Genomic DNA, 14,356 nt, shown 5'->3' with positions numbered 1-14,356 from the left:
CCCCCCCCCAATCAGTGAATGTCTTGAGTCCCAAGCTGACCTGGAACTTGTATAGCTTAAGACAACATTGGGACTACTGATTGTCCTGCTTCTCCTTTCTGAAAGCAGAGATGTCAGACCCACAGCTGCGTTTTCTATGTGTTTGGTGTTGGGGATTGAACCCAAGGCTTCAGACATGTTAGGCAAGAACTATCAGTGTCTCTGCTTGTTTTGAGAAATGTTTTTGCAGAGGGCAAAACTGTGAAATAAGCCAGAAGGAAAAGAAGGACTAAAACTGTCCTTAGCATGCAGTGGCTTTAGTCAACCAGTCACTGCTGTGGAATAGCCGCGTGGCTAGCTGATTCCTTTTTTTTTTTTTTTTTTTAATTTTAATTTTTTCTTTTATTAAAATGAATTGCTTGCCCAGGCAGTGGTGGTGCACACCTTTAATCACAGCAGAGGCAGTCTCAACTCTCTGAGTTTGGGGCCAGCCTGGTCTGCAGATCAAGCCAGAACTACACAGAACCATGTTTTGAAAAACAAAACACAACACAAAACAACAACAAAAAAGATTCTTTGTTGATAAGTAAAACTTCATTGTTTTTCTAGAGTGTATTTTGTTTTTTGTTTCTGTTCTTTGCTGCTATAATAGGTATCCAGCTTCGAATTACCAGGCCTAGAAGAGTTCCCCATGGGTAGCTGGCTGTTGAGCTTGACCATTTAGTTCCTATATTGAAGTGAAGTTTTAAATTTATTCTTGTGGGGATATTTTTGGGTCTTAAACTATATGCATGGGGATGTAGTATGTGCACATGAGTGCAGATGCCCTGGAGCCCAGGAGAAGGTGTCAGATCCCCTGGGCTGGACATGCACATGGTGTGAACTGCCCTGGCCTGATGCTGAACAATGAACTTGGGGTCCTCTGCAAGACCAGCAAGCGCTCTTCACCACTGTGCTACCTCTCCAGCTCAGTTTCCATCTATTCCCCGCTCAATCTGTCCACGCTACTGCTCTTGTTAGCTGGGGGTGACTATGTATATGTAGCTGACTTTTTTTTAGTATGGAATAGAGTTTATTTAGGGCATGGGGAGGGGGAGTTAAGAGGGTAGCAGAGGCAAAGAAAGGCACAGAGAAGGAGACAGTAGAGAAGTAGGGGATGGCCAAGACCACGTGGGGGTGAGGGAATTGGGGAAAGAGAGGGAGCAAGGGGGTAAGAGGCAAGGTGGAGAAGCAGGAGTAAGAGAGCTGTAGGTGACTCTTTATAAACATGAACTATTTAAAAAAGGTAATGTTCTAATCTCCCCTAATATTTTGATAGCATTGTGGGTCCACTGCCACTGCCTGTAATTGTGCAGTATATGTTTGTCTATCTAAAAGCATTGTAACCTTTTTCTCTAAAGCTTCCCTTTACAACTCAAGGGAAAAGGAACTTTGGTTCACTGAAAAAAAATTTGTTTTCTCTTAAAATAGGTTTTCTTTGTGTAGCCTTGGCTGACCTGGAACTAGCTTGAATGCCTGCCTCTGCCTCGTGAATGTTCGAACTAAAGGCATACCCCCACTGCCCAGCCTTACCTCACCTAATTCTTTTGATTTTTCAAGAGGTTTTCTTTTTGATTTTTCTTAGGTTTTCTCTATATAGCCCTGGCTGGCCTGGAGCTCACTCTGTAGACCAGGCTGGCCTAGAAAGCAGAAATCGCCTGCCTCTGCCTACCAAGCGCTGGGATTAAAGGCATGCGCCACCACTGGCCAGCATTGGTGTACATCTTAATTTAATCTCAGTACTTAGGAGGTAGAGCAGGTGGATCTCTCAGAGTTCCAGACCAGCCTGGTTTTACATTTCTGGGACAGCCAGAGCTAGATATACTCCTGCTTCAACCTACCTCATCCCCCTCCACCCCCCTAAAAAAACACACACAAAGAAAACAACTAGAAGGGAGTGGGCTGAAGCTGTGGCTCAGAGCACTTGTTGATCTTGCACAGGAGACATGAGATTGCTTTGGCTCACAACCTGTTTTGTAGCTCCAGTTATGTGTAATCTAATGCTTTCCACTGTCTACAATGGATGGTCACCAGGCGCACTTGTAGTGCATATATACACATGTAGGCAAAAGTCATGCATATAAGTCTTTCTTATAAAATGGGGTGAGGTACTCAGAAAGATGGCTCAGCAGTTAAGCATGTTGTCTGCTCTTCCAGAGAAGCTGGGTTCAGGTCCCAGCATCTACATGGCAGCTCACAACTCTCCGTAACTCTGGTTCCAGGGATCCAACACACATGCAGCATTAAACAAACAAACCAATGCACATCAAATATTAATAAATAGTCGATAAATTAAAAATGGATGGGAGGCAGAGGCAGGCGGATTTCTGAGTTCCAGGACAGGCTGGTCTACAGAGTGAGTTCCAGGACAGCCAGGGCTACACAGAGAAACCCTGTCTCGAAAAAACAAAACCAAACCAAACCAAACCAAAACAAAAAAATGGAGTGTTGGAACTAGAGAGATGGCTCAGTGGTTTAAGAACACTAGCTGCTCTTTCAGAGGTCCTTTTTTTTTTTTTTTTTTTTTTTTAAGATTTATTTATTGTATGTAAGTACACTGTAGCTCTCTTCAGATGCACGAGAAGAGGGAGAGTGTCAGATCTCATTAAGAGTGGTTGTGAGCCACCATGTGGTTGCTGGGATTTGAACTCTGGACCTTTGGAAGAACGGACAGTGCTCTTAACCCACTGAGCCATCTCACCAGCCCCCTCTTTCAGAGGTCCTTAGTTCCATTCCCAGCAATCTCGGGGGGCTTACAACCATCCTATAATGAGATATGATGCCTTTTTCTGGCATGCATTGTGTAAGCACACAGAACATTGGTACATAAATAAATTTTGGAAAAGGTAGGTGAATCATAGCAGTTAAAGGCCATAGCTATTGTTTAAGAGGGCCCAGGCTCCTTCCTTTCTCAGCACCCTCATGGTGGCTCACATGCATCTGTACTTGAATAATGATGCATATACATAAATGCTGACAAAATACTGATTCTGGCTGTGGATTAGTGCCATATGCCTTTAATCCTAGCACTTGGGAGGCAGAGGCAGGCAGATTTCTGAGTTTGAGGCCAGCCTGGTCTACAGAGTGAGTTCCAGGACAGCCAAGGCTACACAGAGAAACCCTGTCTCAAAAAACCAAAAACAAACATTGATTCTGAGCCAGGCATGTTAATATCCGCCTGTCCTAGCACTTTGGGAGTGGAGACAGGCACATCTCAATTTGAGGCTACCCTGATCTACACAGGAAGTTCCAAAATCAACAGAGCTACCCAGAAGCCCTGTTTGAAACACACCATCTCCCCAAATTATACACAAAGGTTTTTTGTTTTTGTTTGTTTTTTTATGAAAATAGTGAAGAGGGCTAAATATGTTAGGAACATAGTTGTTGAGGTGTGATTTTAATAGGTAGATTTCAAGACTTGCCATATCCCAAGTTGTAGTTAAGGGAGAATGCTGAAGGATTTCTCACTAGTAGCAGTCTCCAGTTACGTGTTTTAACCATAAGTAGGTGCTATGTTTTCTTGTAAATGAAGGCAAAGTTGATCTACTCTGGAACATTGTGAAATTTCCAAGTTGAATTTAGAAGTGTTCTCTTGCTGTCATCATAAGATTTTTAGAAATTTTCTTTTACATTTTTGTGTGTATTCTCAGAATTAAGAACTTTTGCAGGGCAGTTAATACTTTTATTAGTGGTGCCTCATACCTTTAATCCCAGCACTTCTGAGGCAAAGGCAAGTGAACCTCTGAGATCAAGGTCAACCTGCTCTACTAAGCAAGTTCCAGGACAGCCAGAGCTACACAGAGAAACCCTGTCTCAAAAAAGCAAACAAGCAAACATAAAAACTTGTAGCCCCGTGGTGTGGTACATGCCTTTTAATCTCAGGCAGAAGCAGAGGAGTTCCGTAAGTTCAAAGCCAGCCTGGTCTACTGAGTATTTGTTTTTCCAGAATGACTTTGGGGGCTTGTTTTTATCTCCAAGGAGAAACTTGGGTTCTGAGACTTGAGATCAAGCACCTCTACTTACTCAGCCATCCTATCAGCCCACCATTTTTGAGATAAGGTCTACTTGTATAGCTTAGCTTGACTTCAACTTACTACACAATCTAGTCTAAGTCTGTCATTCTTCTGCTTCTGCCTACTACTGAGTACTCAGATCACAGGTACACAACAACCGTTCCAGTGGTAAATGAACGCTACAGTTGTGGTAAATAAGTATCTCAAAATGAAACCAGCTGTTTCTTTTTTCAATTAAAAAAAAAAAGAAGCCAGGCAGTGGTGGTCCACGCCTTTAATCCCAGCACTTGGGAGGCAGAGGCAGGCGGATTTCTGAGTTCAAGGCCAACCTGGTCTACAGAGTGAGTTTCAGGACAGCCAGGGCTACACAGAGAAACCCTGTCTTGAAAAACCCAAAAAGAAAAAGAGAAAAGAAAGAAAAGAATTTCTCTATGGACTGAATATGTTGGCCTGAGTAAGTTCCTTTTTTTGTAGGTGTTCAGAGGATGTGATTTTTATCTTTTACAAGTTTTAGGATATAACACGTCCCATCTTCCTTCCCCCAAACAACCCCTCTAGACCAGCTTATGTAGCCCAGACTGGTACAAACATGTCTTATTGAGTAGGATCATATATTCTATACCTCCCAAAAGTTGGGATTATCAACCTCCATTGGATTTTGATTTTTTTTTTTTTTTTTTTTTTTTTTTTTAGTGTATATGGCAGGGAGGAGGAAGGTCAGGATAGTTTCAGGCTTCAGTTCTCTTTTTACACTGTGTTCTGGAAAATTAAACTCATTGTCAGGATAAGGTAGTTGGATTTGCAGGGCAAGAGCTACTACCCACTGAGCCACCTGGATTGCCATGAAAGGACTTTTAAAGACTTCTAACAGTGTTGCTTTTTATGGGTTAACCCCCTCACTCTGTGAGTGCAGCTGCTGGTGGATCCACGTGCGCTTGAGACCAGCCTGGTCTTATAAAGTGAGTTCCGAGACAAACACAGATGCAGTAATACAATTTGGGGGAGGGAGGTTCAAGACAGGGTTTCTCTGTGTAGCCCTGGCTGTCCTGGAACTTACTCTGTAGACCAGGCTAGCCTTGAACTCAGAAATCCGCTTGCAAAAATACTGCATGACAGTAATACAATTTCTTACTGTGTAGTTTGGAGTTTTTGCTTTTGGAGATGGTCTCACTGTATTCCTGGCCTGTCTCAATCACTAAGGTGAACCACTGGCTACTGCATAATTTAAAAAATTTGATTTTGGTCTGATACTTTCTTTTGAGGCTATTTAACAAATATGTTATTTCCTAAGAGTATTGTACCCTATTTTTAAAGTTTATATTTACATTTAATATATTAGTCTTTAAAAAAGTTTTGTTTTTGAAGATTGATATCACATATGTTGTAGTCTAGGCTGGTATCAGAGTCCTAGAGTCTCAGTCCCCTGGAGTGCTGATCTGTGTGTGTGTGTGTGTGTGTGTGTGTGTGTGTGTGTGTGTGTGCAAGCAAGATGATGATTGCGCTCATCAGAACTTTGGTTTCAGCCGGGCAGTGGTGGCACACGCCTTTAATCCTAGCACTTGGGAGGCAGAGGCAGGCTGATCTCTGAGTTGGTGGCCAGCCAGGGCTACACAAAGAAACCCTGTCTCGAAAAACCAAAACAAAAACCTTTTGTTTCAAATGCAGTACTTGACAGACTGAAGGTAGGTTTGTGAGCACTTGAGACCAGCCTATGGCTGTCCCTGCATTCATTTCCCTTTCTTGAGCTGTGTAATGCTGGGGTTTTCCACAGGTGTGTTTTACTGTGCTTGGCTTTCATGAAACTGACACCTATAATAGTGAAGCCTGGAATGAGATGGGACATTACTTAAATTTAATATAAAAAATAGTCAGTCAGCATTTTTCCTCACTCATCTTAAATTTGTTTTCTTTTCTGTGCTAGTTGGAAATGGAGGACGAAGATACGATTGACGTGTTCCAGCAGCAGACTGGAGGTGTCTACTAAAAAGGGAGCCTGCTACTTTACTCCAGAATTTTGTTATAGACCAAGAATACATTCTCAATTAGAAAACCGCAATTTGGTCCTGCCACATCCTGACTACTACAGTATAGTTTTCTCTCTTCTTTCATTTCCCTGTCCCCATTTCTTTATTGTACATAAAGTAACTGGTGTATGTGCACAGCATATTGCTCTTTTTTTCTTTTCCTTTTTTAAACTAAATGGCCAATGCTCTGTTCTGGTTGACATCAGATGGAGATGATCTGGGGGAAAATACTGGGTCTGTGAAAATACCCCCTTCTCCACTAGTGGCATGCTCATTCAGCTCTTATCTTTATATTCCAGTAAGTTATTTTGCTCTCATTGTTTTAACAAAAAAACCCAACAACACCAAATCCTTGCATACCTTGTTCGATTGGAGAATTTTAATGTTTTTCATTTATCATTGTAAAACCAAGGACAATTTTATAACTTTTTTGTACGTAGCTGTTACATGTAGGGCAATCTGTCTTTAAGTAGGGATAAATTACTCTTGAACAAAATGATCCTAGATAGTTTTCCCTTCAAGTCAAGTGTCTTGTTGTTTAAATAAACTTCTTGTTTAAAATGAGCTGTTCTCTTTATTCTGAAGGTTTTGTTTGTTTGTTTTTTGTTTTTTGAGACAGGGTTTCTCTGTGTAGTCCTGGCTGTCCTGGAATTCACTCTGTAGACCAGGCTGGCCTTCAACTCAGAAATCCACCTGCCTCTGCCTCCCAAGTGCTGGGATTAAAGGCGTGTGCCACCACCACCTGGCTATTGGGAGAAGGTTGAGACAGTGTCCACTGTGTAGCCCTGGATGGCCTGGCTATTCTGAAGAATATTAAGCCAGTCAGTGGTGACTCGTGCCTTTAATCCCAGCACTTGGGAAGCAGAGAGCAGGAGGATTTCTGAGTTCCAGGACAGCCAGAGCTACACAGACAAACTTGTCTTGGAAAAAAAATCAAAAACAAACAAAAAATATTAAATAGAAAGGTTTTAAAGCCAGGTGTGTTGGCTCACACCTTTAATCCTAGCACTGGGGAGGTAGAGGCAGGTGAATCTTTCTGAATTGGAGGCCATCCTTGTCTATATAGCCAATTCGACAACAGCCACAGCTACATAAAGAGACCCTGTCTCAAACTAAAGCAGAGTCAGGAGGTTGTGTAACTCAGGAGCAACCTGGTCTACATGGTGTGCTTATAGCATCCTGGATGATGCTGTACAGGGCAGCCTGGGATACAATAAGATCGCGTCTCGGTCTCCTGCATTCCATGCTGGTCTGTGGTTTACTGCGTAGCCATTGATGACCACAAAGGAACTTTTAGTTGCCCTTCCTATATAGAGAACATCATAGATTAAACTACAGTAGACTTGGTGGTACTGGTCTAAGGCAGGCTGGGTATTGAATCCAGTACTTAGTAAATGCCAGTCTGTCAACTGATCTACAGTCCTAGCCCTTTCTACCTTATGTTCATTATTTCCTTTCTTGGGAGGGAGAAGGTTGAGACAGTGTCCACTGTGGAGCCCTGGATGGCCCCAGGGAATACTGTATAGAGTGGCTGCCCTTGAACTAATACTGCCTAATGCTGTGTGACAAAACTTCTGGGGAGATAGGGAACCCACAACAGACCAAAGTCCAACTTGGTGTACCTAGTTGAGTTTTTGAGGAGTGAGTTACAGGAATATGGGTGAGGGGTTACTTATAGGAGCAGGAATGATTTAAAGACAGTTGCATCACCAAAGCCCATCCCAGCTCACAAACCTGGGATCGTGGAGTAGCACAGCACAGCCTGTGGTCAGGTTCAAAGGATCCTGAAAATTGAAAACTGCTTCAGTTGATGTACACCTCTTAGAAGGCAGCCGGGCTGTTGGCTGTTTTTTGTAGGTAGCTAGTCTGAGAGGGACTCTGAGCTTTCACTGCTCACTTTGGAAGGGAGGGTACTAGTGAATCTGGTCGGTTACAGGAGTTTCCTGAAGCTATTATGAGTTGGTTCTTTTAGCTTGAAAGGTTGAAATGAGGGTAGCTTCGGTGATGGGCTCCTTGATGTTTTTCTCTTATATTCAGAGATGGCTCTGCAGTAAGAGGGCTTGCTGAACAACCATAAAAAACAGAGCCTGGATCTCAGCATCCACATAACAAGCCGAATGTCCCGCACATGCCTGTAATCCCAGCAGTGGGTGTCCTGGGGGTTGGGGGTGGCTGGAGATAGGATCACTGGGGCTTGCTAGCTTCTAGCTTAGCCAAGAAAATGGCGAGCCCTTTGGTTAGGGAGAGGACTTCATCACAGAAATAGGCAGAGTGATACCAAGGAGGTATCCACAGGGTACTTTAGCTTTCTGACTATGGAGGTGGGGCTCAGAAGGTTGGTGCTCTATATGTCAGAAGGGCATGTGTTATGGTGAGACTGGTATTAAGAGCTCTTTGGGTGAGACATAATTAGAACATAGTGAAACAGGTTGGAATTTAATCTGTTGTTTGGAATGTGGAGTGTTATTTCCCTGTAAGCAGTGACATGTGACTACAAGATCATTTTAGGATTTAGTATGCTCTTGGGGCTTTTATGGAACTTCAAAGTCCAAGAATCCTCATGTGGGATTTTTTTTTTTGTCTTTATGATTAATGTATTATTTATTTTTATTTCTTTGGTTGTTTTTGTTTTGTTTTGTTTTTTTAGTACTCGGTTTCTCTGTATAACCCTGGCTGTCCTGGAATTCACTCTGTGGACCAGGCTGGCCTTGACCTCAGAAATGCACCTGCCTCTGCCTCCCAAGTGCTGGGATTAAAGGCGTGTGCCACCACTGCTCAGCCCCGGGGCCTTGACTTGTGTGTGTTTTTTTAATGTGTTTGAGTGTGTGCATTCATACATGTATGTGCACTCCATGTATGGAGGAGCCCGTAGAAGACAGAAGCATTCCTGGATCCAGCATTCCTGGATCCTGGATTCCAGGGGACTGGAATTGTAGTTACAGAAGATTGTGAGCCACTATTTGGCTGTTGGGAGAACGTAGGTCTTCTGCAAGAACTTGTGTTCTTGACTGCTGGGCCCACTTTCTTTTTTTTTTTTTTTTTTTTTTTTTTTTTTTTTTTTTTTTGAGACAGGGTTTCTCTGTAGCCTTGGCTGTCCTGGAACTCACTCTGTAGACCAGGCTGGCCTCGAACTCTGAGCCCACTTTCTGATCCCCATTTTCTCTACTGCTCTCTTATAGAACCTGGGTTTAGCTCCCAGCTCCCACGACCATCTCTAACTCCAGTTTTTTTTTTGTTTTTTTTTTTTTTTTTTTTTTTTTTTTTTTTTTTTTGGTTTTTCGAGACAGGGTTCTCTGTATAGCCCTGGCTGTCCCGGAACTCACTCTGTAGACCAGGCTGGCCTCGAACTCAGAAATCCACCTGCCTCTGCCTCCCAAGTGCTGGGATTAAAGGCGTGCGCCACCACCACCCGGCTCTAACTCCAGTTTTAGGGTACCAGTTACCTCTTCTGACCTCTTTGGGTGTGTGTGCATTGCACAGATGAAGACACTTGGGCATATCAAAGAGAGAGACAGAGAGAGAGAGAGGAAGGGAGGGAGGGAGGGAGCGGGGAGAGAGAGAAGCAGGAGGTTCAAAAATTCAGGGTCATCAGGCAGTGGTGGTGCACACTTTTAATCTCGACATTTGGGAGGCAGAGACAGGCACATCTCTTGAGTTCCAGGCAATCCTGGTCTACAGCACAGATTACCAGGATAGCCAGGGCTACACAGAGGAACCCTGTCTGGAAAAAGAGTCTAAGCTGATCATCATCTATAAAGTGAGCCTGTATTCCTTGGGACCCTGTCTCAAAAAAGAACCCTAACCTGTAAAGAAGGCTAAATTCCATCCATAGAAGTGGGAAGGAAAGGGTCATTTGTTTTGTCTGTGTTTTTGATGACGTTTAACTCCTGCCTCCACCTCCCAAGTTCTGGGACTAGGCAAACATGCACCTCCAGTGCCCTCTGCCCTGCAGCTTTCATAGCGGAGCCTGCCACTGACTTATTTCAGAGGAAACAGTTGAATCAGGGGCCGTACCTAAAAGCATTGATCCCTGCTTTTGGCTAAGACACAGCTAAGAAAAGGACCGACAGATGGCTACTAAATTTGTCTCTAGCAGTGATGTGTGGGATATGTTTGAGGATGGGAGGTTAACAAGTGACGAATATATGAGATGCCCTCGGTGGTGGATCAAGAAGTAAATAGTGCCGGAGCGGTTTGGAAAACAGCACGAGCCAGCCTGCTCTACAGAGTGAGTTCCAGGGCAGCCAGGGCAATACCAAGAAACCCTGTCTCAAAAAACAAAACCCAAAACAAGCTGGTGGTGGAGGAACAGTGGGAGGCAGAAGTAGGCAGATCTCTGGGTATGAGGCTATGCTACACAGAGAAACCCTGTCTCAAAAAATAAAAACAAAATAAAATAAAAGGAAAAAAAATCTCTCTCTTAGCTTCTGCCACCACACCCTGCTTACAATCCTATTTTAAGAGCCAGGCCTTTATGGCACGGTAGAGGGAGGGGTAAAGGCAGGATTTCCAAGTTCAAGGCCAGCCTGGTCCAGGTAGTGAGTTCCAGGACAGCCTGGGTGACCTAGTAAAACCCAGTCTTACAACACACACACACACACACACACACACACACACACACTAATAATCACTTTTAAAACCACTACATTCTATTGCCCATCATGTTTCAGTCGATAACCTAGGAGTTAAGAGGAAAATAAGCAGTTGCTATGTTCTTCATGACATCTAATTCAGCAACTGTTCAGTTTTCCCTAGAGCCAAAATGCTTTTCCAAGTATTCAAGCTGTCATTTGTAATTTAGAAACTCCAGCTCATCAGGAGCCCTCTCCTCCCACCGTTTCGTGAATGCCACATTTTTGTGAACACCACATTTTTTTCAACATTTATTACTTTTTATTTTTTTGTTTTTTTTTTTTCAAGACAGTGTTTTTCTGTGCATCTCTGGCTGCCCTGGAACTTGCTTTGTAGACTAGGCTGCCCCTGAACTCAGAGACTTACCTGCCTCTGCCTCCAGAGTGCTGGGATCCAAGTGTGCCATCATGCCCAGTTTTTATTTACTTATTTTATCTGTGTATATATGTGTATGTGTGGCTGTATGCACGAACCAGTGTGTGGATGAAAGTCAGAGAGCAACCTCAGGGAGTTGGTTCTCTCCATCGTTTGGTGCCTGGGGATTGAACTTGAATTTTCAGGCACGGTAGCGATGCCTCTGCTCACTGAGTTATCTTGCCCGACTCTGAAGAGATACTCTTCCTATTCCTTACAATTCAAAACACTGGAAGCAGGCGGCCATCACTCTTCATGGCTCAGAGGATGTCCAGCTGGCAGGGTGGCACCCCTCTAGGATCCTGACATCCACACAGGAGACAGGATGGGAGGAGCCCAGGCTAGACATGAAGTACCTACCTCTTATGCTGCTGGGCTTGACACGGACATGGGTGACCGTCCTTGGACAGAGTAGTTCTGCTTTTCTGTGAAAGCCCAGGGGAGTATTTTGGTAAGACTGCTGAAAACACTAACCAGTTGCCAGAGGAGGCCACAGGAAGAGGAATGTTGTTGAGTTTTATGGACATACTGAGGTCCACAGGATGGGAGACGTCTGCTTTTAGGGGTTAGGTTTGTCATGAGAAAAGGTCCCCCCTTCAGCTGCTTCCATGCTTTTGCCTAAGGCTTTGCCTATTAAGATCTTCAGACCATCCTCCAAGTCCTCCAAGGGTTGCCTGCATTTGTTGCAGGGATAAATTTACCCAGACAGGTGGAAAAGTCATGACTTGAGAGTTAGAAACAGCTGCCTAGTCTCTGGCAGCTCTGATAGTTTCAGACATGAGGCGGTTCCCTTACCAGGCGTTAGCCAGCATTACAACAGCAGCCTGCCTCTAAGGTCAAACCATCATTTGGGCTTGCTCATATTCAACCCATTGGAGCTTAAAGAGTAAGATTAAAGTGCTTCTTGTTTGTCTGTTTTATTTTGTTTTTAAGTTTTTTGAGATGGACTAGGCAGGTCTTGAACTCACTGAGATCCTCCTACTTCTGTCTCCAGAGTGCTGGTATAAAAGGTTGGCTCTATCACTGGCTGAGAATCCAGTCTTTCCCGGAAATGTTGTCTCGGGCCTTTAATTGGTAGGTAGAGGCAGGCAGATCTCCAGGAGTTTAAAGGAAACCTGGCCAACAAAGGGAATTCCAGGCCAGCCAGGGCTACATAGATAACATATAAAACAAAACAAAACCCCCATAATTTCAGCACTTTTTATGTTACCAACTCTTTGAGATTGCTTTAAGTGTCCCAATGGGACTCATAGTAGTTCTTTGTTTGTTTGTTTTTGTTTTTGTTTTTTGTTTTTTCAAGACAGGGTTTCTCTGTGTAGCCCTGGCTGTCCTGGAACTCACTCTGTAGACCAGGCTGGCCTCGAACTCAGAAATCCACCTACCTCTGCCTTCCAAGTGCTGGGATTAAAGGCGTGTGCCACCACTGCCCAGCCTTAGTAGGTCCTTTAGTAAAGTCAGGTTGTAGGAGTGATTTCTAACCCTTAAGAAGACTGCCCTAGTGAAAGGTCTCATCTCCAGAAGAATGGAAAGCTCAAGGCTTATTTGGGGCACGGGGAACACAGTGTTATTTCCTAAACGTTGTTCAGGTTAAAGAGCGTATTTAAGCTTTTCATTAGCTGTCTACCCTTTGTAATAGCACTGCCCTATACTGCCAAGGGGTGGGGAGGAGTGTTGGTGTAACCAAACCCTGGCAAAGTACTAAATCCATGGCGGCAGGCTGTGGGATGCTGGTGTAGCACAGGCTAATCCAGTCACTCTTTAACTTTTCATTTGTCTGTTTGTTTGTTTTCCTTCTTCCCCTTCCCTTTCTCCCTCTTGCTCCGGGCCCTTGTTCAAGGCCCGCTCGCTGGGCCCCATTGGTTCTTTATTTGTTCTCTCGTTATGGATGGTTGTGAGCCATCATGTGGTTGCTGGGCTTTGAACTCATGAACTCTGGAAGAGCAGTCGTACTCTTAACTGCTGAGCCATTTCACCAGCTTGTTTTTTGTTTTTTGTTTTTCTAGACAGGGTTTCTCTGTGTAACATCTTTGGCTGTCCTAGACTCTTTTAGACCAGGCTGGCCTCCAACTCACAGATATCCACCCATTTCTGCCTCGTTACTGCTGGGATTAAAGGTGTGCACCATCACTATCAGCTTCTTCTTTAACTTGTTTTTTGTTTGGTTTGGTTTGGTTTGGTTTGGTTTTTTCAAGACAGGGTTTCTCTGTAGCCCTGGCTGTCCTGAAACTCACTATGTAGACCAAGCTGGCCCAGAACTCAGAAATCTGCCTGCCTCTGCCTCCCAAGTGCTGGGATTAAAGGTGTGCGCCACCACCAACCGGCCCTTCTTTAACTTTTAAAGAGATTGAAAAAAATGTATATTTATGTTTTGCCTGAATGTGCACTCTGTGGTGCCTGGTGCTCATGAAATTAAGATCCTGTGTGTCTGCTCTGGAGGAATAGCCAGTGATATTAAGTTCTGAGAAATTTTTCCAGCCATTACCACCATCCACACACACCCTTTTAGTTTTTTAGAGATAGGGTCTCTCTATGTATGTGTGTTGTCCTGGGACAAACATTGTACATGAGGCTGGCTTGAACTTGCAGGGATCTGCCAGCCTCTGCCTCCCTGGAACTAGGATCAAAGGTGTGCCTACCTACCCCTCCCCTCCTTTCTGAGGCCAAGAAATCTTGCTTCTGCCTCCGGGGTGCTGGGATCAGGAGTGTACAGCACCCCTACCTCGGACCTTAAAAAAAGTTCCCTCCTCAACAGGGTTTCTGTGTGTAGCTCTGGCTAGCTTGGAACTCAGAGATTCACCTGTCCCTGACTCCGGAGTCTGTGCTGGGACTAAAGGATTAAAGGCATGTACCACATTGCTAGGGAAAAGGTTTATTTTGTGTATATGTGTGTGCCTGCTCGGAACTGTGCCGGAGTCAGATCCACCGGAACTGGAGCTACAGTTTACAGTTTGGAGCTGCCCTGTGAGTGCTGGGAACTGAATGTAGGTCCTCTGCAGTACTGGCAATTGCCCTTAACACTTTATCGCCTCTCTCTTTCCTTCCTTCCTCTCTCTCGCCCTCCTTTCTTTTTGACTGGGTCTCATTGTATAGACCAGACTGGCTTCAAAATCAAAGTGCTCCTCCCACCTCACTCTCCCAAGAGAAGGCATTGCAGGGAAGTGCCAACACACCCCGCCAACACATCCTGCTGAGGTAGCCTTTAATTTAGGTAGCTAGGTTGTGTGTGTGTGTGTGTGTGTGTGTGTGTGTGTGTGT

At 44.2% G+C, this 14,356-nt stretch overlaps 1 protein-coding gene across 1 annotated transcript in view; it reads left to right on the top strand.

The window, feature by feature from the left end:
- Positions 1 to 6,619, top strand: part of Sumo2 (small ubiquitin like modifier 2) — a 14,273-nt gene extending 7,654 nt beyond the window's left edge. Inside the window, exon 4 of the mRNA XM_031352858.1 lies at positions 5,953 to 6,619. Coding sequence (XP_031208718.1) covers positions 5,953 to 6,015 — 63 coding nt within the window. The 3' untranslated portion in view covers positions 6,016 to 6,619. The remainder of the gene's footprint in view (positions 1 to 5,952) is intronic.
- The last annotated feature ends 7,737 nt before the right edge of the window (positions 6,620 to 14,356 follow it).

This window comes from Mastomys coucha, unplaced genomic scaffold (genome assembly GCF_008632895.1).
Source record: "Mastomys coucha isolate ucsf_1 unplaced genomic scaffold, UCSF_Mcou_1 pScaffold5, whole genome shotgun sequence".
NCBI classification, from domain to species: Eukaryota; Metazoa; Chordata; class Mammalia; order Rodentia; family Muridae; genus Mastomys; species Mastomys coucha.
The sequence above is the reverse complement of the archived record's forward strand: the minus strand, read 5'-3'. Positions and strand labels throughout refer to the sequence as shown.